General features: G+C 40.9%; 2 protein-coding genes across 2 annotated transcripts; both read right to left on the reverse strand.

The window, feature by feature from the left end:
- Positions 1-1,800: 1,800 nt before the first annotated feature.
- Positions 1,801-2,711, reverse strand: tac4 (tachykinin precursor 4). The gene is made up of 5 exons (XM_062530888.1): positions 2,601-2,711; positions 2,285-2,378; positions 2,139-2,171; positions 1,961-2,014; positions 1,801-1,841 (listed from the first exon to the last, which is right to left on the reverse strand). The coding sequence occupies exons 1-5, from the start codon at positions 2,709-2,711 to the stop codon at positions 1,801-1,803; spliced, it is 333 nt and encodes a 110-aa protein (XP_062386872.1).
- A 7,262-nt stretch (positions 2,712-9,973) lies between these two features.
- LOC134075830 (uncharacterized) lies at positions 9,974-24,467 on the reverse strand. The gene is made up of 19 exons (XM_062530890.1): positions 24,210-24,467; positions 22,474-22,636; positions 22,212-22,361; positions 21,925-22,085; positions 21,435-21,611; positions 20,621-20,762; positions 19,757-19,944; positions 19,446-19,587; positions 18,739-18,909; positions 17,330-17,376; positions 16,901-17,215; positions 14,929-15,091; positions 14,655-14,804; positions 14,380-14,540; positions 13,856-14,032; positions 13,322-13,463; positions 12,178-12,365; positions 11,862-12,003; positions 9,974-11,057 (listed from the first exon to the last, which is right to left on the reverse strand). The coding sequence occupies exons 1-19, from the start codon at positions 24,402-24,404 to the stop codon at positions 10,882-10,884; spliced, it is 3,150 nt and encodes a 1,049-aa protein (XP_062386874.1). The 5' UTR covers positions 24,405-24,467; the 3' UTR covers positions 9,974-10,881.
- Between the last annotated feature and the right edge of the window lie 2,929 nt (positions 24,468-27,396).

Here is a 27,396-nt window from a genome sequence, read left to right on the forward strand (position 1 = left end):
ACATCACAGTACAGTAATTTCCTGTGTATTAGCCGCATTGTGTAAAAGCTGCAGGACAATGTTTTATGCAAGTTAAAAGAAACACAATATCAATAGCATACTAACTTCCTGTGTATAAACCACAAAGCTGAAGAATTTTTGCGAAATCAATGTTAATGCCTAATAGAGTTGGGAAATGACAATATTTGTTTTTCTTAAAATTTCAATCACACTACTTGAACGGGGACTTGAACTGAAGGGTTAACGCACAGGCATGGTAACTGCATGAGTATAAATAGGACTTCACATTGCACAGAGGAAGCATGAGAGGGCATGTGCATCAGAATGCATGCCAAAATGATTCTTAATGAAATACAATTATTAGCTCCACTCCTGCAAAGTCACAGTGATGTGATTGTCTTGAAATGTCTTGTTATTATCTTAACTATAAAACTATGCATTGCAAGAGATCTCAAAAAATATAGATAGATATGATTGGACCTTCTTTGAGGCCATTCACCTCTGAGAGATGAGGTCTATTGTACTTTAAATGTGAATTCTGTGGACTTGGTCTACAGTGGTCGTGCCCTTTAAGTCCCCTAATGAACACTTCACTGTAGAACATCATCTGTACTTCAAGAACTTGATTGTTAAGATGATGGTCTTTCTCAGGCTGCAGAATACATTATTGGCTTGAAAGCTTACGAGGACTTGTATTTCATCTGCAAGAATACTCTTTCACTTTATTTTCCACTTAATTTCCTTACTTGCCTGCATAATGGTACATACCTTTACATGGTTTTACAACTTCTCCTGCTTTTAGACTAGAAGACTTGCTTGAAAGCTTTCTTTAAATAGATGTAACATTGTCCAGCAGATCAGCCTCCTACACATAGTCAGTAAAGTAGGGAAGGACATAATGGCTGTAATGGTTTGGTTGAAAAGAATATTGCCATAAAGTGCACAAATAAGGGCTAACTTCTGGTCGTGCATGTCTCTGCAATGTGGGGCCAATCAATAGCACAGGGAGGGAGGAACAAACTGTTCAGGTTTTCATACTGCAGGCACACATTATTTTGCCAATTGCTGAGATGCTGCAGTGTTGAAATTATTACCATCAACCTGCTAGTGAAATACTGTATCTGTGGGTTGCCCCAATTCTGTATGGAACTCTTATGTTCTGGATTGCTTGCATCAAATTGGTGATTTCCATCCCTATCCCAGATGAATAACGATACAAACAACACTATGGAGAACAAAAAAATGCTTTTATTTTGGTGGAACAACAGTATTCAATCTGTTGATGAGATCAAACAACTTGTGATACAACAGTGATGAAAAAAAAAAAAAAACGTGAACAATTTGAGAAGATGTGTCTGTAATTTAAATATTAAAAGAAAATATTTGACCAATGTGTAAAATAAATTTAAATCTAAAGAAACCTTTCTTGTATAGTGAAATATAATTAAGATTATTACTAGTAGCCTATTAGTATTGTTAGTATTCGGCATAAATGCAGACCAAGCCATTCTTCACTGCATGTCATCAAGTTTGATGACAATCTGGATCAATTGGTTTTGATGTCCACAAAAATCCCTCAATGCACACCAAGTATAGGCCTATCTCTCAGGGATGCTTTTCAAAGGCCCTTTAAACAGGTTGCTTAATCCCATGAAATGCTGAAACAGCTGCAAAACACAGACACTGTATTATACTAATTTATAACAGGCTTCCGATTTGCATGGCCTGGAAATACATTTTTGAGTGAAAGCCAAGGGATGAACTGTAGTTTCAAGTAATTGAGGTCCTTTGCGTCTTTGCTTAGTAGTATGTCTGAGGTTTGTTCCATTCCTCTTGTAGTTCTGTGGGTGGATACATGCATAGATACAAATTAGTATAGCATATCCTATAATGCTAAAATCCAATTATGTTAAAACATGTCTAGCCATGAAATCATAGTTGAAGCAAAATATGGCATTACCTCCGCTAGAAGACCTTCTGCCCATGAGTCCGACAAACATTTCTCCTTTATTCCCTGTTCACACACACACACACACACACACACACACACACACACACACACACACACACACAGTTAACAATATAAGAGCCCAAGCACTTTAGCCTTTGCAGTGAATACTTCAGACAAGGATACTTACTTTTTCGTCCAAGACGCACAGGTTGAGGAACACCTAGGAATAGTGTGACACAAAGAGTATCATCTTATGCGTTTTCAGCAGCCCCATATAGACAATAACCATGCGCCAAGTGATTTGAGAATAGGTAAATTGTGATTTCCAATTACCAGAACTTCTGCCCATTAATCCATGGAACTGTTGTGATTTCGACCTTTTCATCAGATCAGCAAAGCGAATGGCAATACCGCTATCCGACGGGTCCTGATGAGAAAGTATTAATTTCAACAACAAAAAAAGTGAATTAATGGTGACACTGCAGGTGTTTTAAGACAGCCTTCCCCGTCAAACTGAACTTACTCCTGTTGAGCATCGGGAAAACGCGTAAGCGTTTTAGCCAGACGCACGAATATTAAGGAAGAGTAAGTATAGCAACTCAAATACTAAATTCATCTCTAGGAAGTAGAAATCAGTGGGCTATATTACCTGCCAGTTTTCCACAGACCAGATATCCCGGTCATCCTCCGGAGACCCAGATGACCCGTAGACCTGAACGTACAGAATGACTGCGAAGATTGCAAATCTGACTAATTCCATATTCAGCATGATGACTATTCTGTATCAAAATGAGATTACACGAGTTTTTAGATTCACTGAAAAACAAAGTAACCTAATCGTGGCACTAGAATTGTCTGACTGATCTTCAGATCGAAGACCCACTCTGATTCAAAGCGAGGGAGAGCTGGCATTTTTATACAGACCACTAGGACGCCGTCAGACCTCCCCTTGAATCGTTAATTGGTTCTCAGTCAGATGGAGAAGTGTGGGCGATGGATTTAAAGATTGTTTCATTTTTAGGGATCGACAAAACAAATAGTATCATGTCCGATTAAATAGTTCCATATGACTCTTTCCCAGTCGTAGTCAATTAATCTGTCATCAAATGATATGGGATTGTTACAACAGGTGGTTGACTCTATTATTGTCACTGCAGACTGTGGGCCATACTGGAGTAATAGGCCTATCTCTTCTTTGTGTCAACATAGCGCATGACAGTCGTCAAAGACTGCAACATGTGAAACACTTCCACGTCGCGTTATCACTTATTTTGTCGTTATCATGTAGCCCTAACTATCATAGATAAATGTATCGTAAATCGCATTAATTCAGCAGACATGATAGACGACTTTTCTGCTTAGCGTCCTCGAATTTTGAAGCTGCTCTGACGTTGTCGCTCTATTCGTTGAGCACGAAGGGTCTGCAACTCACTAGACATGGACATTGATATTCTGATTACACCGGGGCAGATTGGAATACCCTGCTGTGGACCTCAATCCGCGGCGGTTAGACTCGGAGCTCTACTTTCAGCTGAGGGACAGTTCACTCACTATCGGGTATTCCGATTCAAAAGCTGGCTTCCAGCCAAGCCTGTAGCCTACATATAGTACACCTGTTGGCGTCATAGGATGAGCTCTCTTCATCTCCAGTCTTAATTGGTAACCCTCCCCCCTCCACACAAACACACAATTTCAGCTAATAGGTCTATAAGCTTCAAATCTCAAGTGCATGAGGAATGACCAAAAACATAAAATGAACCAGTGGCGTGACATCTACTGACCCAGCATCAAGTTTTGACTGCATAATGTCATAAAAGACTGTTAAAAAGACATGTCATCAATCAAGATTGTCTCTTTTCATTTGCCTTAATGAAACCCAAAAGGTTCATTTGCAGACCGTTTTAAGTTTTGTGGCCTTAATCTACTGCAATACACATAATTTAAGCAATTCATTTTCACAAGCATGCTTTCTAATACAGGCCACATAAAAGCATAGATAGGCTAATTATTTCTCAGCTCTGCATTTTTGTTTGTTATTTAAAAGCATTAGTCATGTATTTATCCACTTCATTTAATTAACTTCCTCAAATTTTCTTAATTTTGGAACAACTTGTTCAGTTCAACCATTTCAGTCAAATTCACACACACACACACACACACACACACACACACACACACACACACACACACACACACAGAGAGAGAGAGAGAGAGAGAGAGAGACACACAGACACACATAGTCTGTTTCTCTCTCTCTCTCTCTCTCTCTCTCTCTCTCTCTCTCATGTGACACCTCAGGAGCTCACACTGAATCCTATCATGCAGTCACCTTCTGGTGCATGCATCTTGTCTGTCAGCCAATATCTCTGAACCGAATGTCATTTTCTGTTTCAAACTGTCAATATCCACAGGAGTAGAGGTTACAGGTGTCAAAAGCATGTGGGATGCCAGGAACAGAAGTCAGAGCTTGCCATTTCTCTATTAAGGACTGACACTCATGTTCAATTCATCAGTAATAAAATGCTTTTATAATCACAATGTGTAGGTATAATGTTTAACGTTGTGGGCCTGTATTCATTCAGTAATTATGTGGCAATAAACAGTTTAATCTGGAGCCGTTTGATTTGTACATATAGACAAAAAATCAGCACTAGGCTTCAGAATGTGCAGAGGATAGTGCCACACTGTAGCTGTTAGGGTACATCTGCGCTTGCTGTAGGGGATCAAGCTATTGGCTTTGCGGTCTCTTTAGTGCTTGTTCTAGGGGCTCACGCGCTGGGCTATGTAAAGTACATATAAATATAAACAATAAAAATTTTGCAAAAATTGCAATTAGTTTGTGGTGAATCTTTGGTGTTCATCTTGTCCTGACTGCTTTTCCCTGTCCTGTCTCTGTCCTGAGGATTGAGATTTTATCGAAAGAATGCTAGTCACAGCTTCAATTGGTCTCCCCTTATTATATGTAATTGTGTTCTATGAGTCTAGTGCATGCCACACATAGTTGTATCCTTTTATGACCGTGCTTTCTGAAGATAAATGACCAATGTTGGGAAGTCGGGAAAGAGGGGCATTGCCTTTTTTATCGCTCAGGATTTTGAGTTCTCTCTTCTTATGGCTTGAAATTGAATCATCGTGATTGATGCCGCCTGATTTGGAGTTGTGGCGACAGCAAAGATTCAAACCACAGTTTGGATCATCACCTCAATCAGTTCAAACCGTCCCCCCAACCCACACCCTCTGTCCTCCTCCTCCGGACCAATTTCATCCCCCCGAGACTGACGGACTCGCATGTCACGACAGAGAGTGCTGTCACCTGCAAATGAATGCCTGTCCTCTATTGGATCCAGGATCTGCATCTTACACATATGTTTGATATGTGCTAAATATGCATGTGAGTCCCATTCATGGGGAAGTGCTCTCATACAGTACCATCACAGCCACAAACACAATCACATGAACTTAAAAGCGTTCTACAATTGTTTTTTTGTTGTTGTTGTTGTTGTTGCTGTAGCTGTTAGTGATGAAGAGGTTCAATTAAAAGAAAACAACACAAGAAATGTTTTAATGTATGCCTAATGCATTTTTAACTACAATGCCCCATTGTCAAAGGAGCCATTTGAGCAAATGAACTGGGTGATCGGTATTGTGCAGCTTCAGTCAGCTCAATGGTGTTTTTTGCCCCCAACTGCACCTTCCAGGCAGCACAGCCTAAAAGGCACCTTTACCCTAGTCCTAACCCTAACCGCCTCAACCCTCATCCTACCCCTATCAGTCATGGCTTTTTGAGGGCAAGGGGAATTCATACTTTGCAGTCATGCGACTGACACAGTGAGCAGGAAATGCGGACAAAATTGACTACTGCTATACAGTTACAGCTACACAAATGACATCTGTTCAGGCGTATGATGACGTCCTCATCTGAATATGTACACCTTGCCTGGCGGCAAATGATAGCTTGATTAGTTTACTGGGCTTCCTTGCTGAAGAATGGTGTTCTTGCCCGCCAGACATGTAATTGTGGTGTAACGTGCAAAGTATGAAGAGGGTAGGTATATGTGAGGTTGTGTTTGTTGTCCTATATGTTTTTGACCCATAATTTCTGTATTACACCAGTTAGTAAGTACATTAGGTTTAAATATTTGCACTTTGCTCAATCTGATTTAAGTGTGACTTAAAATGTTAACCATGTTGTGAGTCGCTTTGGTTGAAAAGCGTCAGCCAAATGTAATGTAATGTACAGTATGTAATGCAATGCAACATTTTTTTAATTTAATGTAAGTGCACAGACATTTCTTTTGTCATATAGGTTTCTCAGCGAACCGTCTCCACAACCTTGATCCTGGTTTTGCCTCTAGTCTGTGAAGTTAGGATCGTCAGGAATACTTTTCCCCCCGTCAGCCACGTTGTAGTTGGGTACTAACATGTGCAGATGGAGGACTTTCTCACCACCTGCTGTTGACGCCTGCCAGAGACTTAACGCCCACTGTGCCAACCCGAAAAAGAAGATGGATCTTTGGTAAAAGGTCGGTGGTGTGAAGAGAATCAGTTTCTCCCGGTGTCACCCGTTGGTGTGTTGTTGATGGGGTTTTCATCCTGTCATTAGCTCTATTCATGACTGTGCATCAATGCCCACTATCTCACCGATAACCATACCTGGATGTGTGTGGAAGATATGGAGGATGGAGGGTGTTTATTTTGTTGAGCACACCAAACCAGCAGCGATAGAGTTCAGTCCACAATGTTGTGTTGGCAATGGCAGATCTTTGAGATGTTTGAAATCAGTCTAATCATTCCCCTTGTCAAGGTTTATTGACCATGTCGTCAGAGAGCTCACTCGTGTATGTTTCGTAGCCATGTTCTGATAAATTCTTTTTATATCTCCATTGTGATTACACCGAGTACATGTTTCCTGGGGGCTAGTGAATGTCTTGGAAACCAGTTCTCTTGGACCAAAGCAGTCCCCATGGTGAATGCACAATGCTATAAGGATGGCATGTGAAAACACTGTCAACCCTAAATTGTAGTACTGGGGGTAATGTAAATGGAACCACAGACCACCTACAGACATGTATTAATGCGGTCAAGAAAACTCTCTGGACTGACCAAGAGGATTTCCTTTGCTATAGAAAATTAAGTAAATTACAACACACACACACATCATGTTTAAGAGGTGATCCCTGGATTCAAGGTCAGAATACATTTAAGACCTTTGCATTATTTAAAGAGCTATATTAAAATCTGGTGTTGAGATGTCAATACAGCTGTACAGTACCATTCATGAATATTTAAACAGGCTTTGCTACTCTTATTTGTTTCTCACCAGAACCCAGGAGTCTTGGTAAATTTATAACTCCGCTTCACAGGGAGCATTCCAACAGGGAAAGCAAGTATAGCTAAGAGATGTATTGTGTTTACTGTTTTGTTTTTATTTGATGTCATTTATCACAAAGCTATGGTAGTCATGCAGGGCTCAGTGCAATACTAGTCACAGCAGGTTTTAAGAACCAACATAATTTGATTTCATTATAGTTCACTTGAAAATGGCTTTACATTAAAGCAAACTAGGGAACGCTAAACATCCTGTAATGATGAAACTACACAAAGTGCTGAGAACAACTCCATACCTTTCATGTCTGGATGTAGTGCACGTCACTCAAAGAGCAGTGTATGTAAGGGAAGAGGCTCCAGAAAAAGTAACAGGCCTAATGAACTCAATTTGTGCTGACTCTCTTCACTCTCTTCACCTAATGACTTGCCTTCTCTCTAATTGTTCTGGTCAATTTATGTTGCCTTTTCAAGTGAAATCACCTTAATTAAATTTGTGATTATAAATGACAGCAGGAGAGGCAGAATGAGAGGACAAAAGCCACAGTGGCTGGTGAGCTCATTCCCAGAAAGACTGATCAAGCTTTAATGATCAAATATAGGGCTACATAAAGTATATATTGAAACTAAAAACATCTTATGTAACATGCCTTTTTCTTATTGCTATGAAAGTTTGAAAGAGTTGAAGCGTTGAGTCCGATAGTGTTTGCAATCGCATGTTCTCTGTGATTTGAAAATGTGCCACACAAGAGGGATTTAGTACCATGGACAGCGTCAGTGCGGCAGTATCCCTAGACTATAGGTGCCTCTCATTCAGCGTTTATACTGTACATCCTCCCTCGCTCCTCAGGCCTCGATCCTCACTGATGTACATAAAAAATGATGGGGCGGCAACAATGGGATAGTCTATCCCTTCTTCTATCTTTCTTTATGTAGATCAGCGAGGATCGAGGGCCGAGGAGCGAGGGAGGACGTATAAACGCTGAATGAGAGGCACCCTACAGTATGCCTACAGGAGAGAGAAAGACGTAAGCTCCTTAAAACCCAGGACACAGAATGAATAGACACCATCCTGAATTCTACTAGTCCTTTTTGTTACCATCTGTCACAGTTGTATGCTGGGAGAGGGCAAGACGAGACAAGATGAGTTAGACCAGGAATTTTGACTTCCACCGAATTCAGAGGACCAACAACACATTTATACAAGCCAACATACACCACTGAACTACACAAATGACCGACGTAGACGGAGGGGGGGGGGGGGGGGGGGGGGCATACACAGGGGTAACAAGGTTAACAGGACACAGGTGTACGAGGAACAAGGTAACACAAGAGACAGGTGGACACAGAGCTGGAACCCATTATTAAACTAACGAGGATCAGGTGAGGGGCGGAGACACAGGCACAGGGAACACATGGCACAAAAACAAAGGAGCACATGGCACAGGAAGCAACAAAGACAACAGGAAGACACACAAGGAGCAGACATGATTGAAAAAACACTAGACAGGGAAGAAGACAAGACAAGACAAAATCCTTACAACCATCGATTGTTGTGTTTGCCTCTTTTTAAGGTCAATGTAAAACTGTATGATGAAGGTTGAAAAGGAGCAGTAGTAGCAATGCAACCTGAAAACAGACCAGCAGATTCAAATCTGTGTCACTTTGGGGAAAATGCTGTCTAAATAGTGCTGCTAAATACCAGTCACTTAAATGTTACTTACACACCACCTAATCTGACTTTCCAATCAATGCTGAGAGTTTTCTAAACGAGTTTTATCCACGCCCCTGACGCAGGGTTAAGAAGGCTGTACCTCGGGGCTGATGAGTGAACCTTGCCGTCAGCCACATACTGCTTGTGTAGGCAAAAGTCAGCAGGAGAAAGGAGGTGTTGCTCCCCACAGTGTGACTCAAGCAGTGACACCTTTGGGCTTTTCAAATGTTTCCTGTCTGCAGAGGAAGAACTGAACTCTCAGCCCGGGCCTGAAATAGCTATGCAGGAAAATAGCCGTATCTGTGAACTACATTCGGTTAAAACGTATCACTCCTCAATGGAGTTATATCATGTAGGCCTACTAGCAGCCATTTGTTGCTTTTTGTGAGAGCAGGTTTTCAGTAGCAGGTCCAGATCTACAGAACAGTATCAGTATCAGTTACTGTCCAGGCTCAATTAGAATTTAAAGTTGAATGATTTTGAGAAGAGAACTTGACAAACTTGACAAACTTGACAATTTGAACTCTTCCAGTCAGGGAGTATACACACACACAAATGCAGGCGAGCAGACCCGCGCACACACACACACACACACATATCCCATTACCCCCACTACACACACACTCACAAGCGAAAACTCAGACATAGAAGCACACATACACAAAAGCAAGCATACACATCCACACGCTCATTTATAAAAGTTGCTACAGAGAATGAAGTAGGATATGGAAACAAATTGACAAGCGTGATTAATTTGAGGAGAGAATGTGCAGGACATTTTGTACCGCTTTGCAGTACATCTAGTTACCAAGAAGCACAGTGTAAAGAATGGAAATCAGGTATTCCATAAGTAGATACAATCCTGCTAAAGTTACTTGAGACAAAGGTCGCTGGCATACTCAGTTCCAAAAAGTAGTGTGCAATACAGTTGTCAAGAGACATTTTAATTAATGAAGTGCTTTGGTCTGGAGGCTTTCTTTCTCTCCTTTATTCCTTTTAATCCTGGTGGTGTTTTGCCTCTGGGTGCCGGGATCTGATAACAGTTTCTACTCTTTTCTTTTCTCCTCCACAACCAAAAGACCCAGAACTAACCATGGCAGTGTCAATTTAATCAAATCTATGACAAATCTTGATTTATGACTAGAGAAAATAGTGTGATGAGAAAACCTACACACACACACACACAGATACACACAGACACACACACACACACACACACACACACACGCACACACACACACACACACACACACACACACACACACACACACACACACACACACGCACACACACACACACACACACACACACACAGGGGAGGGAAGGCAGGTAGGGAGTGCAAGAAGTGCAAAAATGAACAAAGTTATTGCATACAGTGATTAACTGGCATCAGTGGCATGATCTGGGCACTCAAATAGTAACTGTTGAAATAGCCATTAAGCCCAATTCACACCAAAGATTCCCGACGCGACGAGACTGAGTTGCAGCGGTGTGAACTAGAAGTTGCACGTAGTTGCAAACCGTCGCAGAGCATTACGTAAACACGTTGAGTCCCAGTCGCAAGGTTTTAGAACGTCGCGTCTCATCTCGCCTCGTCGGGAATCTTTGGTCTGAACCCTACTTTAGAGTTATGTGCATTGTCTAAATGGAATACATGTGGCAAAAGCCTTATCTTAATAATAGTAATCATGGAAAAACTAATTGTTTTGTGGATCCACATTTCATATTTCACTTTTTAAAATGAGTTTAGAGTTTAGAGAGTTTAAAATGGACTTGATTAGTTGATTATTGCATTACTGAAGTATCAATAGCATGTATAATAAATTACAATCTCTGGAGTCATAACCATGCAGGTCAGATTTAAGGAGCACAGCATTTTTAGCGGATCATCTCAGCGAGGAACAGCACAGAGTCGATAGGGCTGGGGACTGTGAGTGGCTCCGAGCCGAAACTCCAGACTGGGTTCTACTCCCTCTGGTGCTGAGAAGGAGAACCGTTGGAGCAGCGAGGTGAAGAACAGGAACAGCTCCATTTTGGCCAGCTGCTCTCCCAGGCACACTCTCTTCCCTGAGAACAGGAACACAGAGAATCACAACAAACAACAACAAACGATCAACAAACATGCGGGGGGATACAATAGGACACTGACTGGATCTGCTCCCAGCTACTTCAGTTCTTTAATCACGATGTACATTCCCAACCGCCCATTGCGATCTTCTGAGGAGCGTCTGTTATGTCGACCAACCATACATGCTAGGTCAAAGTGTAGATCCTATTCTTCAGTGGTTCCGTGTTGGTGGAATGAGTTGCCCAGTGCTCTCCGTTCCAGCAACAGTTTTGGATCTTTTAAGAGGGGTCTTAAGGCATATTTGTTTAATATGCACTTAGTTTTTTGAGCGTTTGTTATGTGTTATGGTTTGTATAATAGTATTGTTTTGTTATGATTTGTCCATTGATAGAATTTGACATTTATTTTGCTATTGTCCTTAGATTTAGCCATACCATGCTATAGTTATTGTTATTTTATAATTAATTGAGTGACTTATTTGATTGCTATTCTCATTTCATTGTTTTATTTCTCATTAGGTTAGTGCTTAAAATGATTGTTTTATTGATAATATTGCTATTCTCCCTATTTTGTAATTGTTCACTGTTAATTTAATTTGTATTGTTATTATTTATTTGTATGTCGCTTTGGACAAAGGCGTCTGCTAAATAACCATAACCATAACCATAACCATAACCAATAGCAACAAAGCAAAACACTCTAATTCAAACAAAATAATTTCATTAGCTCATGTGTGTCCTTATTATTGACCTAAGTCTAATAGTCTACGCTCATTCTGATGCTTTGCGTTCAATACTACACACCCATAGAGAAAGGCAAGAAGGCCTCCCTCCTCCTGAACTTCCCCTCTGTGTCCAGGAAGTGTTCTGGGTTGAAGGTGTGAGGAGTCCCCCATTCAGTCTCATCAAATAGAACAGAAGTCAGATTGCCTGTAACCATTGTGCCCTGCAAACAATGCAAAACCTCATGGTAATAAAAGGCATGTCTGGGCTTTACGTTATCACACTTTGGCCATTCACTAGTTTTTTGTGGTAAAACTCCTCTCTAAAAATATGAATTTATTGGAAGTTGTTTGACAGGACACCATTTTATATGCAGCACAATGTGCCTATAGATCACCTTGGGAATGATGTAGTCGCCAACTTGGGTGTCTTTGGTAGCAGATCTGCCCACGTTTAAAGGCAAGATGTTTCCAAATCTCTGGGTCTCGTGGATCACAGCATCAGTATAAGGCATGCTCTCCCTGTCAGCCGTGGAAGGCTGACGAGAGGGTCCAACCACGTGGTCGATCTCCTCTTGCACTTTGCCTAAAAATGACACACGAGAAAACGTTCTATTCAACTATGTTTTACAAATCTGCTGAAAAAGAGACAGTAACTCAAAAAAGCCACTTGACAGGTTATAAAAAAGGACTTTTTATGCAGGTAATGCACTTCCTGAATTCTTATTCCGGTTGTCGCCATCTTGTTAGGAGAAGTCCGTACAAGTTAATTACCGAATGCAGCACAAGCTGCTGTCAATGGACTCAAAAGGAGGAGAGTTCGGTTATCAACTTGGACAGACTTTCTTCTCATAAGATGGTGGTGACCAGAACTGAATCCACAATCATTATTCACACCCTTTCTACACTTATTTAGTCAAAAATGCTTCAGTTTGTTTACAGTGCAGTTCACAGTATCATAGAAGTGTAATGATATGTCACACCCTGAACACTGGCGCCCCACAAAAAACAGTACCTATCCACAAGCTATTCCCCACCTGAACATGCACTTAATGGGTTACTTCATAACCCGGTTTACCTCTCTTTGCACTTTGCACAACTGAACCTTACTGCTGCTTTTTCTGTAAACCATGCACTTTTTCTATGTGTATTAAGTGTTGTTACCCCTGCTTTTTATGGGCCTGTTTTGTCTTCAGTCTTGTGATGTTGTGTTGTCATTATGTGTGTTAAATGTGAGCATACCAAAACACATTCCTATCAACTATATTTTTATATTGTTGAAATGGCCATAATAAACTTTAACTTGATTTGAACGATGCCGATAGAGCTCGACAGTCTCGCCCCTCCTCCGAGAGAGCACGCCTCTTGTGCAGTAAAAATAAAGTGCAGCCTCCCCATACTAATGTTCAATCTTAAAATACTGGGCTTAGTATGGTGATAGCCAGACTAATCCAAACATACACCCTATAGGTTGCTTTTAGACCTGACTTTTTCTTCTATTTAATCTATATTTAATAAGTACTGAATGACACAAATACTCACGCTGTATCTCAGGATATTTGATCATGTACAGGAGCCCCCAGTACAAAGTAGTAGATGTGGTCTCAGTGCCTGCTACAAACAGGTCCATAGTGCAGAAGCACAAGTTGTCCAAATTAAAGCCTGCTGCTTCATCATCATTCCACTAGAGAGAGACAGAGAGAGACAGAGAGAGAGAGAGAGGGAGAGAGGGAGAGAGAGAGAGAGAGAGAGAGAGAGAGAGAGAGAGAGAGAGAGAGAGAGAGAGAGAGAGAGAGAGAGAGAGAGAGAGAGAGAGGGAGAGAGAGAGAGGCCAGAGATAAATGGGTAAAGTTTAATGAGATAGAGGGGAAAATGGGTAGATGAATAGGATATGTGTGATAGAGAGATCATTACATGTAAATCAGATATATGTATGGATGTATACAGTACAGTATTTCCAGTATGATTGTTGAGAGGTTTCAGATACTGAATCTGATAGTACAGTATATATAGTTTTTTTTTTTTTTTTTTTGAAAAACATGTGATCTCTTCAGAATTGTTGGGGTGATTAAACACCTTTTCCATTTCTCCAAGGAAACAATCAATGTAGTCCCTATGGTTTGAGGGATCATAGTTGGCTCGGTGGTCCTCAATTCTTTTCCGTACAAAGGAAATCACTTCATCCCAAAGAGAAAATATTTTCCTATGTGGGCCAGGCACTCTGCGCAGTAGCCATGGGAACATGTTGTACAACTGAGAAGAAAGAAAGGAAAGGTTTATTTCATGACCGAGAGCATCAATAGTCTTCACGTTTCATTTCCTTATAGGTGCTGTCACTGGTTGCGCATGATGTATTTGTTCATCTTTATGTTCATATTTACATTTCTACACTCTGCACATTATGTTTTAACCAATGACCAAATAAAACACACCAGAGAGATACTGTAGCCTGCCCCTCGCTTCAGTATTTCCATAGAAACACCACACAGAGAGTTTTGTTTTTGCTTGGGGGACAGTTTGTTTTTACAGTGTACTCACGGAATGGGCAGTTGACTGCACCTTTAAAATATTAAGAGCGGAGAGAGTGAGGAGAAGATCACCTGAGCCCAAACTCCTCCCTCTAGAAAGAAAATCTCGTTGATGTTCTTCAGGAGAGACTGGAATTCACTGTTGGAGTACTCAAAACGGTCCCCGAACACCAGCACACAAATGATGTTAGACACAGCATTGTTAATGAGCCATTGTGGGTCAAAGGATTTACCTGCAAAACCAAAGTAAAAAGAATGTAAGGGCATCTATCCAAAATAATTCACTGTATTTAATGACAAAGAATATTAACATCAGTTTTAAATGATTATATATCTTAATTAATGACCTTGCTCATCAACAAACGCTTCATTTAGATATCGACATTCTTGAAGAATGGAGGGTTCAAGACTTCTCTTTCCTAATCCAAAGTTTCTCAGGGTGTGAAGAGCAAACCTTCTCTGCTGTTTCCAAGCATATCCGTTAGACATAATCACGCCTGAGTAGAGAAACCAGACAAAAACGACGGAAATAGCAGAACAGTATAACCATGATAGTGTGCACACAGAGTAGTCGTAACGGGATCTTCATCAATCAACAGTACTTCTTCGGTGGAAAATCACCTTTGTCTCCCACAACATCAGCAAATATAGGTAGGGATGGCCGATCAACGAAATTCTCTCCTTGGTGGACATATGCTTCTCTTAGTAGCTTCTGTCCATTGAAAATAACAATCCTTGGTCCAATAATTCGAAGACTGAAAATAGGGCCATACTTTTCAGCAAACTGGAAGACACAATATCACTGCAGGTATAACAGACAGAATTAACCAAATACAGCCGTCACAAAGCATCTTTGAATACCAAATCCGAATATGGTGACATTTGTGGGATTATTTTAAATAAAGCTCAGAGGAATGACATTATAGAATGGTTTGGATGTAAACCAAATGTGGCCAGTGAATTGTTTCTTCATTTATTATTCAGTAACAGTATTTGATGTCTAGTGAGGAAACAAAAATATCAGTCATGGTTCTAAGATAACCTGTCAGGACAAAAGGCAAGTGTGGGCCACATAGCTTACTGGCAGGTAGCTTTTTCTGTAAATAAATTCAAGTGAGTTTGGCCATGGTATTAATTATCCCATTGTCATGTAGTATACAACTCTTAGCACCCTTGGTATTGACAAAAATGATGGCACCCCTTCAACTAATAGTGCGCTGCTAAAGACAATCACTTCCCCCCAAAAATTACTTTCTGCGGCTCTGAATGAGACCATTGCATCTCCCAATGAGTAGTTTTGCCGGCTCTTCCTGACTAAACTGATCTAGCTGACTTGAGTCTGAAGGGTGATGTTCAATGACATTTAGGCCTGGAGTCCTGGACTCACAGAAGGCCCTTCAGAATAGTAGTTTTTTTCCATAACCACTCTTGGGTGCTTTTAGATACAGTATGTGTTTTGGGTGATTGTCCTACTGGAAGATCCATGACTTGTCACTGAAACTGCACTTGTATTGACCAGACACAATAAAATAACAAACGACACAAGTGTTTTCTTGCTTTGGATAGCCTAGGTTTTTCATGTGTGAGCATGATGATGCAATAATTTAATCGGTCCAAAGGACATTTCTACCAACAAAGTTAGCTAAATTTGTAATTCTGATTCTGAACATACAGTATTTCTGTTATGTGCTGTGCTGCATAAAATATTTTTACATAAAAGCCTGTGTCTAGGTTTTCCGCAAAATGCTCAGGCGGTAGAAGTGCAACAACTAGACATCTAGATAATTTCAGCTTTGGGTAGTTTGTAGAGTTGGACTGGTCTGACTAGACTCTACTGTAATCTCCATCTTTAACACACAAAGATGCACACACACACACACACACACACACACACACACACACACACACACACAAAATGTCAGCAGATCAACAGATGTGTGTATATCTACACACGCACGCACGCACGCGCGCGCACGCACACACACACACACACACACACACACACACACACACACACACACCTGAAAACAGTCATAGCCTTCGATGACCCCTTCTGTGCTTTCCATTATTCATTAATCTGTTCCCTTGATTTCAGTCCTTGCTCTGTCCATTCCTTCACACAATCATACGGGCATTTGTAGGCATTTGATGGCGTTATACAGTAAAAGTATTGTCAGTGTCATATTCAATTATATAATAAAAGCACCGTTTTATAGCCATTGGTGTGTGTGCACTTCTTGCTTCTATATAGGCTATGGTAACGGGTTATTTGAAGTCTTTAGAACACTAAACATATCGAAGGTGCCTGTTGACTTACTCCAGTCCAGGTTAGTTGACGTTAGTCATTTCTATAATGTATTGCTAGGTCTATCCTAAAGTGCCTATTTGAAAGTCAATTGATGGTCAAATCAACCAAAAATCCGATATTGTTTGCCCTTACAAGTGGTCTGTGACGTAGATCTAAGTTCGTGTGAAAGAATAGGCCTACTGACACCTTGGATTGGGAGTAATGACATTTGCTCTAAACTACCCTATAGCCTATAGCCTATGGAGAATTAAACAATGAAATTGATGTGAAAAACTTGAGACTTACTGTGGCGCACTGTAGGTGGAATTTCTTGTGGTCAATGTGATGCATGTCTCCAATAAAAGGCAATGACCACGGTCCTGGAGGAAAATTCTTAGGTCGTTTGGTCTTGATGTAGTCAAACACCAATAGGAAAATGAAGAGAAAAAGCAAAAAGCTCTTGATGTCAAACAGTTCAAGAATATGAAATATTACTGTCATTTTTCTAACCCGAAGGTCTGTGTTGTTGACCTTCCTGGATGTGGGGTACGGCTGGCTGCCTATTAGCTCTCCTCTCAACCGTCTCTCCTCAGCCCTCAGCCCTCGGTCCTCCAGCTCGTACTCCGGAAATCATTCAAAGCCCACAGTATGTCAGGTATTGTAAGAAGTTTGGACCCAGATGCAGAAATAAGTTCAAGGGTTTTTAATTCAGAGAAAATCACAAAGTAGTCCAACAGAGAGCGTCCCGTCAAACGGCGAAAAACTGAACAAAATTGCAGGCCCTGGGCCACAAAAACGGAGCAAGGAAAAGATGACAAACCAGAGCGCAGTCCAAGGAAAAATCCAAAAGGCAGAGTAAATCCAAACAGGCCGAGTCAGAGTAAATCCAGACAGGCAGAGTCAGAGTAAATCCAGACAGGCAGAGTCACACACGAACTTGAAAGAACAATCTGACAAACTGGGGTTGACAGAGCACAGAATAAGTAGGCCTAATCATTAGGACTTAACACAAAACAGACAGGCTTAATGATAAGCAAACAATGCGCAGGTGATTACAAAATGGCCGACAGTTGGGGGCGGAGTCACCACCCCAAAACAAACAGAAGCACATGGGCACAAACACAAAATGTCCAGCAGGTGTCCATGAAGATGCAGGGATACTGACACAGTAACGTCATCGAGGACATTTCATTAATCTATTTGCAGCCAGAGGACGCAAGACCGAAGGCAGAAGAGGCAGGTGGAAGGCCCGATACGCGAGAAACGTTCCCTCGTCTGTCAACTTTCGTAAAGTTCATGCCTATTTTGTTGACACATCGTATAATAAATATTCATTCATGTAGTGTCGACTAAAGAGAATAGCAACATAAACAATAAACAGTATCAATATAAGCAAAGCTTATGAAAATAAACAATAACTAAATGGGAGAATAGTAAGTAAACAATACAGTCATTCAGTCAGTTATATAATAACAATAACTATGGAATAGTAATCAATAATATAAACAATGCATGTCAATTTAATCAGTGGCCTAATGGAAACAAAACAACGCTATAAAATACAAACCATAATCATAAGAAACGCATAAGTGCATATTGAATATATGCCTTAAGACTCCTCTTGAAAGATTCAAAACTACTATTGGAAAGAGCACTGGGCAACCCATTCCACCAACATGGAACCAGTGATGAAAAAAATATAAACCTTGATCATTGAATTCAAGTAGGAGGGAGCAGATCCAGTCAATGTCCTATAGGCTAAACTGAGATATTTGAATTTAATTCTGGACACCATATAGGGAGCCAGTAGCCTGGCAAGCCAAACTTTTTTGGCCGCTAGGGTGCGTCTAGATTTCTAGGCTAGGGCCCGTGGAGAGTAACTAAGAGAGGAGTTACATGTGTCCTCTTTGGCTGATTGAAGACTAGATGTGCTGCAGCATTCTGAGTTAGTTGTAGCGATCTTAATCAGGTAGGCACACACACACACACACACACACACACACACACACACACACACACACACTCACACACGTATTACATGTTCATGTTTATTACTGAAGTATCAATAGCATGTAGGCCTATGATATATTACAATCTCATTCAAGTCATGAAAATACAGGTCGGATTAAGCGGATCATCTCAGCGAGGAACAGCACAGAGTCGATAGGGCTGAGGACTGTGAGTGGCTCCGAGCCGAAACTCCAGACTGGGTTCTACTCCCTCTGGTGCTGAGAAGGAGAACCGTTGGAGCATCGAGGTGAAGAACAGGAACAGCTCCATTTTGGCCAGCTGCTCTCCCAGGCACACTCTCTTCCCTGAGAACAGGAACACAGAGAATCACAACAAACATCAACAAACGATCAACAAACATGCGGAGGATACAGTAACAACAACAACAACAACTAGAAAAGCACTCAGAGAGCGCAGACCTCCGCCTGCATTGTTCTTCCTAGGTTGTCATACATTTGAACCTAAACTATTCAGATCACCACCACGTGGCCATACCATGCCATTACACCACTAAGCTAAATACATAAACGCCTCCGGAATCCCGACGGAATTACGGATCACTCCCGAAATGTATTCGTTTCTTACTTGGGTCATGTCTGACCTTCCCTGAAAATGTCATTGAAATCCATCCATCGCTTTTTGAGTTTTGCTAACAGACAGACAGACAGACAGACAGACAGACAGACAGACGGCGGTCCCGAATAAAAAACATATACCTCCTTGGCGGAGGTAAATAATATTGTAATAATACAATAATATCATGAGCTTACGTGTCATTATTACTGCCTTAAGTCTACAGTGGTTTTTGGCTCATATCTGATGCGTTGAGCTCAATACACACCCATAGAGAAAGGCAAGAAGGCCTCCCTCCTCCTGAACTTCCCCTCTGTATCCAGGAAGTGTTCTGGGTTGAAGGTGTGAGGAGTCTCCCATTCAGTCTCATCAAACAGAACAGAAGTCAGATTGCCTGTAACCATTGTGCCCTGCAAACAATGCAAAACCTCATGGTAATAAAAGGCATGTCTGGGCTTTATCACACTTCGGCCATTCACTAGTTTCAAAATAAATATCCACTCTAAATAAATGTGGATTTATTGGAAGTCATTTGACAGGACACCATTTTATATGCAGCACAATGTGCCTATAGATCACCTTGGGAATGATGTAGTCGCCAACTTGGGTGTCTTTGGTAGCAGATCTGCCCACGTTTAAAGGCAAGATGTTTCCAAATCTCTGGGTCTCGTGGATCACAGCATCAGTATAAGGCATGCTCTCCCTGTCAGCCGTGGAAGGCTGACGAGAGGGTCCAACCACGTGGTCGATCTCCTCTTGCACTTTTCCTAAAGATGACACACGAGAAAACGTTCTATTCAACTATGTTTTACAAATCTGCAGAAAAAAAGTGCAGATAATAAAAAAAGGACTTTTTGTGCAGTTAATGCACAACCTGAATTTTTATTCTGGTCGTTGCCATCTTGTTAGAAGTCCATACAAGTTCATTACCGAATGCAACACAAGCTGCTGTCAATGGACTCAAATGGAGTGTTCGGTAATCAATTTGTACAGACTTTCTTCTCATAAGATGGTGGTGACCAGAAAAACAGCAAGGTAATAAATGAACTGACTGCACAAACAATCCTTTTTTATACCCTTTCTATATACTTACTTAGTCAAAAATGATTCATAGACCCTCTCCACGGTATCATACAGTAGAAGTGTAATGATATGTTGAGCCTTGTCAGTGGCTTAAAGTAACAATATACTTTGATGTAACGAACTTGCCCCCAAGGCTGTTGCTGTATGCTCTTTCCGTACAGAGGCATAATATATTCTGGTCAAACTCAAAACTACTTTGATTAACGTTATTTAGATCCCCAGTGAAAGTTTACACACATTATCATCCAAACATAGACCCTAGAGATTGTTTTTAAGACCCTGGCTTTTCCTTCAAATCTGCGCACTGAGCAGCGCATCTCTGTTTTAGTAAGTGTGATCTTGAATGACACAAATACTCACGCTGTATCTCAGGATATTTGATCATGTACAGGAGCCCCCAGTACAAAGTAGTAGATGTGGTCTCAGTGCCTGCTACAAACAGGTCCATAGTGCAGAAGCACAAGTTGTCCAAATTAAAGCCTGCTGCTTCATCATCATTCCACTAGAGAGAGAGAGAGAGAGAGAGACAGAGAGAGAGAGAGAGAGAGAGAATGTATTGAGAGAAAGGCAAGAGATAGATAGAGGTAAAGTGTGATTGGGGACAAGGGGGATGTTAAAACTAGAACAAGTGTGTTGATAGAGGGGCAGATGGACGAAATGGCGTTCACTAACGGGAGCATGACGGAATTTGCCACGCCTCCATCTTCAATCAGTCAGGCTACTTATTCAGTCTACCTGCTGAAGCTTCAGCAACGGCGTTACTCCGCTCGCAACCCACCACCTCCCCTTTCACCTCCCGTCTTCCATAGGTAAAGAATAAAGGGGTGCATGGCGGAATCCTGCCCGACTCCTGCCTGCGCAGTTGACTCCGGCGTGATTCCGCGAAGCACTTCAGGACCCTGGCCAGAGACTTTGCCAAACATGCTCTTCTATTATGCTTTTATGTCTTTGTGCAAATTTCGGAATGTGAACTAGTGAAGAGGATATGTGTGACAGAGAGATCATTAAAAGCTCTGGGGTGAGGGAGCGAGATTAAACAAATCAGACATATGGCTGCATACTGTATTTCAAGAGTGATTGTTGAGTGGATTCAGATCCTGAATCTAATAGTATACCGCATTTTTTTTGAAAAGCAAAACAATCTCTTCATAATTGTTGGGGTGATTAAACTCACCTTTTCCATTTCTCCAAGGAAACAATCAATGTAGTCCCTATGGTTTGAGGGATCATAGTTTGCTCGGTGGTCCTCAATTCTTTTCCTTACAAAGGAAATCACTTCATCCCAAAGAGAAAATATTTTCCTATGTGGGCCAGGCACTCTGCGCAGTAGCCATGGGAACATGTTGTACAACTGAGAAGAAAGAAAGGAAAGGTTTATTTCATGACCGAGAGCATCAATAGTCTTCACGTTTCATTTCCTTATAGGTGCTGTCACTGGTTGCGCATGATGTATTTGTTCATCTTTATGTTCATATTTACATTTCTACACTCTGCACATGATATTTTAACCAATGACCAAACAAAACAAACCAAACCAGAGAGATAGCCCGCCCCTCCCTTCAGTATTATCAGGGACAGTTTTTTTTACCCCCTTTTTTTTACAGAATGGGCAGCTGACTGCACCTTTAAAATATTAAGAGCTGAGAGTTTGAGGAGAAGATCACCTGAGCCCAAACACCTCCCTCCAGGAAGACAACCTCATTGATGTTCTTCAGGAGAGACTGGAATTCACTGTTGGAGTACTCAAAACGGTCCCCGAACACCAGCACACAAATGATGTTAGACACAGCATTGTTAATGAGCCATTGTGGGTCAAAGGATTTACCTGCAAAATCAAAGCAAAAAGAAGGTATGGGCGTCTATCCAATGTACTGTATGTAACAACAAAGAATATAAACACAGACTAGGTATCAAGTTTAAATAATTATATATCTTTTTCTTAACCAATTACCGTGCTCATCAACAAACGCTTCATTTAGATATCTACATTCTTGAAGAATGGAGGGTTCAAGACTTCTCTTTCCTAACCCAAAGTTTCTCAGGGTGTGAAGAGCAAACCTTCTCTGCTGTTTCCAAGCATATCCGTTGGACACAACCACCCCTAAGCAGAGAAACCAGACGAAAAAGATGGAAATAACAGAACAGTATAAGCATGATAATGTGTGTACAAAGTAGTCAAATTGGGATCTTTGGGATCTTTGGTGCAAAATTACCTTTGTCACCCAAAACATCAGCAAATATTGGTAAGGATGGCCGATCAACAAAGTTTTCTCCTTGGTGTACCAATGCTTCTCTCACTAGCTTCTGTCCATTGAGAACAACAATCCTTGGTCCAAAAAAACGAATACTGAAAATAGGGCCATATTTTTCAGCAAACTGGAAGACACAATATTACTGCAGGTGTTACAGACAGAATATACCAAATGCAGCAGTCACAAAGGAGCTTTGAAAACCAAATCTGGATTTGATGACATTTTGGGATTATTTAAAATAAAGCTCAAATAGGGGAATGAAGGGTTTACATGTAAACCAAATGTTGCCAGTGATTTTTTTCTTAATGTGTTATTCAGTAACAGTATTTGATGACTATAGGAAACAAAAATATCCGTCATGATTCTGAACACACGCTATAATAACCTGTCAGGACAAAATGCAAATGTGGGCCACCTGGCTTACTGGCAGTCATCCTTTTCTGTCAATAAATTCAAGTGAGTTTGGCCAAGGTATTAATTATCTCATTATGGACTGAATATACAGCTGTGGCTGAAACTGTTGGCACCCTTAGCCTGGACAAAAATGATGATGATCAGAATAGTTTTTGTTCCTTAAGTTTCTCATCCAGGACTTTTGGTTAAGGAAAAAAGTTCTGATCACATACTGCATAAAATATAGAACAAGAGCCTGTGTCTCTAGGTTTTCTGTAAAATACTGAGGTGGTAGAATGCAACAACTAGCCTATAGTTTAGAAGTGCCACAGACATCTACTGTAGATCCTTTCAGCTTTGTGTAATTTGTAGAGTTGGATTGGTCTGACTAGACTCTGATCTAGATATGCATACCTCCACCTTTCACACGCAAACATGTAGGCTACACAGATCAGATAGCATAATGAGATTGGCAGAGACACGGCTGGTGTTGGACTGTTGCCACTATCACTTTAACTTGGCATGAATATTACAAAAATACATGTTATTAAATTGATGGATGAAGTACAAGTGAATCAATTAAAACGATTTTAAACCAATAGTTGCAAAATACTGGGGCATTTGTCGGCAATCCACCAGCGGACAGTCAGATTTGCCCCCAGTGAGCAGACAGTGGCCCTCTCTTGCTATCTGGTCACACACACACACACACACACACACACACACACACACACACACACACACACACACACACACACACACACACACACACACACACACACACACACACACACACACACACAGAAAAACAACCATAGCCTTGCATGACCCCTAGAGCAAATTACCCCTTCTGTGCTATTCATTAATCTGTTCCGTTGATTTCAGTCCTTGTCATGTCCATTCTTTGACACAATCATTCGGGCATTTCAAAGCGGTTTGAGGGGATAACCAAGTAGGCTAGTTGTTAGAGGTGCAAATAACAACATGCGTGCCTCATCGTCAATGCAATCACGTAAGGAGCTGGTTCAAGGATTACACAAGTAGGCTACTCTGCCGTGTTTAGTTGTAAAGTGAAAGCACCGTTTTTATAGCCACCCATGTGCGCTCACTCAATATGTAATTATGGGCTACTATTTGACGTCTTTAGAACATAAACATATCGAAGGTGTCAGATGTTCAGGTTTGTTGACATTAGTAACTCCCATGCATTGCCATTCTCTATCCAAGTTTCGATATTAATCGATAGCCTAGTCAAAAAGGCCAAAAATACGGTCGCGTTAACTTGGACTTGACATGTGACTTACCGTGGCACACTGCAGGTGGAATTTCTTGAAGTCGATGTGATGCAAGTCTCCAATAAAGGGCAATGACCACGGTCCTGGAGGAAAATTCTTAGGTCGTTTGGTTTTGATGTAATCAAACACCAGTAGGAAAATGGAGACAAAAAGCAGAAAACCCTTAATGTCAAACAGTTCAAAAATATGAAATATTGCTGTCATTTTGATCTGTAGCTCTTTGCCCTGGATGGTAGGCTCGTTTTATTGTTTACCTGACGTCAGAGGGAGTGACTGCTGCTCAAATCGTAAATTCTCATGCAACAGAGAGCAAAAAGATAGGAAATGATGAAATAACAATATAGATTGCTGAGACATCCGGTTTTTGTTGTATCTTTTGTATTTTATTTGTTCTGTTAGAACATTCAATGAGTTTTGAAAGAACATACAGTATAGCCTACTTATTACATTTGGTTGATAAGGATATTTAAGGATAAGGATAAGTTTTTTCCTTCATGTCATCTTTATGGGTGGATTTATGAAGAAAATATAATCATGGCATAATAGGCTAATAATAATAATAATAATAAGTATAATAATTGCAGAATTGTTTTAATTTTCCAGAAAATATCACATATCTATGGAAGCCCGTTTCCGCCACTTGGTGGAAAAGAACTGGCAGATACTAAGTCATAATTATGAGATGCAAAGTCGTAATTATGAGATAGAAAGTCATAATTATGAGATAAAAAGTCATATTTATGAGATAGAAAGTCATAATTATGAGATAAAAAGTCATAATTATGAGATAGGAAAGTCGAAATTATGAGATAAAAAGTCATAATTATGAGATAAAAAGTCATAATTATGAGATAGAAAGTCATAATTATGAGATAAAAAGTCGAAATTTTGAGATAGAAAGTCATAATTATGAGATAAAAAGTCATAATTATGAGATAAAAAGTCGAAATTATGAGATAAAAAGTCATAATTATGAGATAAAAAGTCGAAATTATGAGATACTTTCTCATAATTATGAGATGGTAAGTCATAATTATGAGATTATAATAAAGTCGTAATTAAGATTATAAAGTCAAAATTTTGACTTTATTGGTTGGTAGCCTGCCTTGACCTCGCATCACTTCCTTCCCGTTCAAAACTGTTGCCGGCAGTGTTGCGCACGTTCACACTCTTCAGTAGCCGGCCTACCTAAATCTAACAAGTTAGGATTATTAAAACAATATTTGAGATGGGAAAGTGGTGCTAAATTTCCATAAACTTTATTCAGTGAACGGGTAAAGCCGTCCGTTTGTAAGCAAAATCAAGAAATACGATCTTTTAGTGCTGTTTACCGTTACCTAGCAACCCCAACAACAAGTGAATAAATAATTAGTATTCTTCAATTCCATCTTAGCAGGGTGTAGTACAGTGGGTTAATGATCGGGTTAACATGACTGAGGTGTAGGGTTCGAATCCCAGTAAACCTGCCGATTTTTGCATGTCAAAGTACGATCGATTACTTCTTTTTTCTTAGATGACGTTACCTCGCGGCAAATAAGAGTTTGTGCTTTTTGAACCTGTCAAATATATATATATATATTTATTATAGGTTCAAAAAGCACAAACTCTTATTTGCCGCGAGGTAACGTCATCTAAGAAAAAAGAAGTAATCGATCGTACTTTGATATGCAAAAAAAGGGAGGTCTACTGGGATTCGAACCCCACATCTCAGACATGATAAACCTGTTATTAATCCGCTGCACTATGCCCTACTGTGATAAAGTAGAAGAATACTAATTATTTACTCACTTGTTGTTGGGGTTGCTAGGTAACGGTAAACAGAACTAAAAGATCGTATTTCTTGATTTTGCTTACAAACGGACGGCTTTACCCGTTCACTGAATAAAGTTTATGGAAATTTAGCACTTTCCCATCTCAAATATTGTTTTAATTGGCTCTGCTACCACTGCTCGGTCATCAGCGAGGCAAGAAAGCTACTGCTGTGCCGCCTACCTGTCTGCCTGCCTGCCTCATCTGCCTGCCTGGTCTCTGTGGATCCCGCACGTCCTGTCCTTGAAGGAATACCGCTAACACCTGGCCCTGGACTGACCAGCTAGGCCTACTCACTGCGAGTTGCGCTGCATTGGAGCTTGCGCGGTTTCGAAACTTTGGCTACACAGTGTCTCTCTCCCTCTCCATCCTTCCGGCGGATCGCTGAGATTGCCGTGTTAGTCGGTTGACTAGCTTGTCCTGGGAGATCGAGGCTTTGTGCTGTGTCTGCCTGCGTTGTTGCGCGCCCATCTATAGCTCACATCAACAGCTCACATAGTCTGTGTAGACTACTGTACATGGGTGGATTTCTTTACACCGCGGAGGAACTTCGACAGCACGCCTTCTCCATTGCCACCTCTATTGCCACCTCTTCCATCGATGCAGATGTGCTCCACCTTTGCAAGGCTTCAGGGATCCTTCGGAGGAAGCGCTACACGCACAGAGGGTCACGCCGCTCCTTTACCATCCATCGAGCGACGGAGGATGCCATCCCGACTCTGCAGTCTCGATGCGGCTCTCCTGGGCGTTTCAATCCAGTTGGCAACTCTGCACTCCGAAAGAAAGTCCTCCACGAACATCTCATCACCATACGGACTGTGCCTGCTGCTGCCTCTGCTGTTGCCACTGCTGTACCCGACGCTGCTACCACTGACTCCGGTGAGGAGGTCTCGCACAGCCGGGTAAACCTTCCTAGCTGTGGCTCATTGCAAGACCGTCATGAGCAGGACTCTTCTCTGGTTAGATTTGCTGTTTTAAATGCTCGCTCTATTTCAAACAAAGCATTTATTCTTAATGACCGTTTTACCTCCCACCATCTAGACTTTTTATTTATCACTGAGTCTTGGCTCTCTGGTGATGACATCATTGCACTTGGTGACCTTTGCCCTCCTCAGTGCAGCTTCTTAAACTCGCCTAGGCTCTGTGGTCGTGGTGGTGGGCTAATTACAGTGTTTAGGAACAGTTTCAAATGTAGATTTGTACCTACTGATGTGTTTTCTACTTTTGAACTACAGCTGTTTAAGATTAACGCATCTGTACTTTGTGCCTTAGTTTACCGTCCACCAAAAATTAATTGTAAATTCATTCAAGAATTTGCTAATCTTCTATCTTATATGGCCTCTCATGCTGATAAGTTATTAATCTTGGGTGACTTTAACATCCACAT

This window comes from Sardina pilchardus, chromosome 3 (assembly GCF_963854185.1).
Source record: "Sardina pilchardus chromosome 3, fSarPil1.1, whole genome shotgun sequence".
In the NCBI taxonomy this organism is placed as follows: Eukaryota; Metazoa; Chordata; class Actinopteri; order Clupeiformes; family Clupeidae; genus Sardina; species Sardina pilchardus.

What these genes read in the sequence shown, in the direction of transcription:
- LOC134075830 (XM_062530890.1), bottom strand. Translation starts at nt 24,404, where the DNA reads ATGACAGCAATATTTCATATTTTTGAACTGTTTGACATTAAGGGTTTT. An exon ending in TCCTTGGAGAAATGGAAAAG is followed by an intron (nt 20,763 to 21,434) that starts GTGAGTTTAATC and finishes CTCTCTCTCTAG; the next exon opens with TGGAATGATGATGAAGCAGC. An exon ending in GCGACTACATCATTCCCAAG is followed by an intron (nt 12,004 to 12,177) that starts GTGATCTATAGG and finishes CATTGTTTGCAG; the next exon opens with GGCACAATGGTTACAGGCAA.
- tac4 (XM_062530888.1), bottom strand. Translation starts at nt 2,711, where the DNA reads ATGGAATTAGTCAGATTTGCAATCTTCGCAGTCATTCTGTACGTTCAG. An exon ending in ATTAATGGGCAGAAGTTCTG is followed by an intron (nt 2,172 to 2,284) that starts GTAATTGGAAAT and finishes CACTATTCCTAG; the next exon opens with GTGTTCCTCAACCTGTGCGT. An exon ending in TGTGCGTCTTGGACGAAAAA is followed by an intron (nt 2,015 to 2,138) that starts GTAAGTATCCTT and finishes GTGTGTGAACAG; the next exon opens with GGAATAAAGGAGAAATGTTT.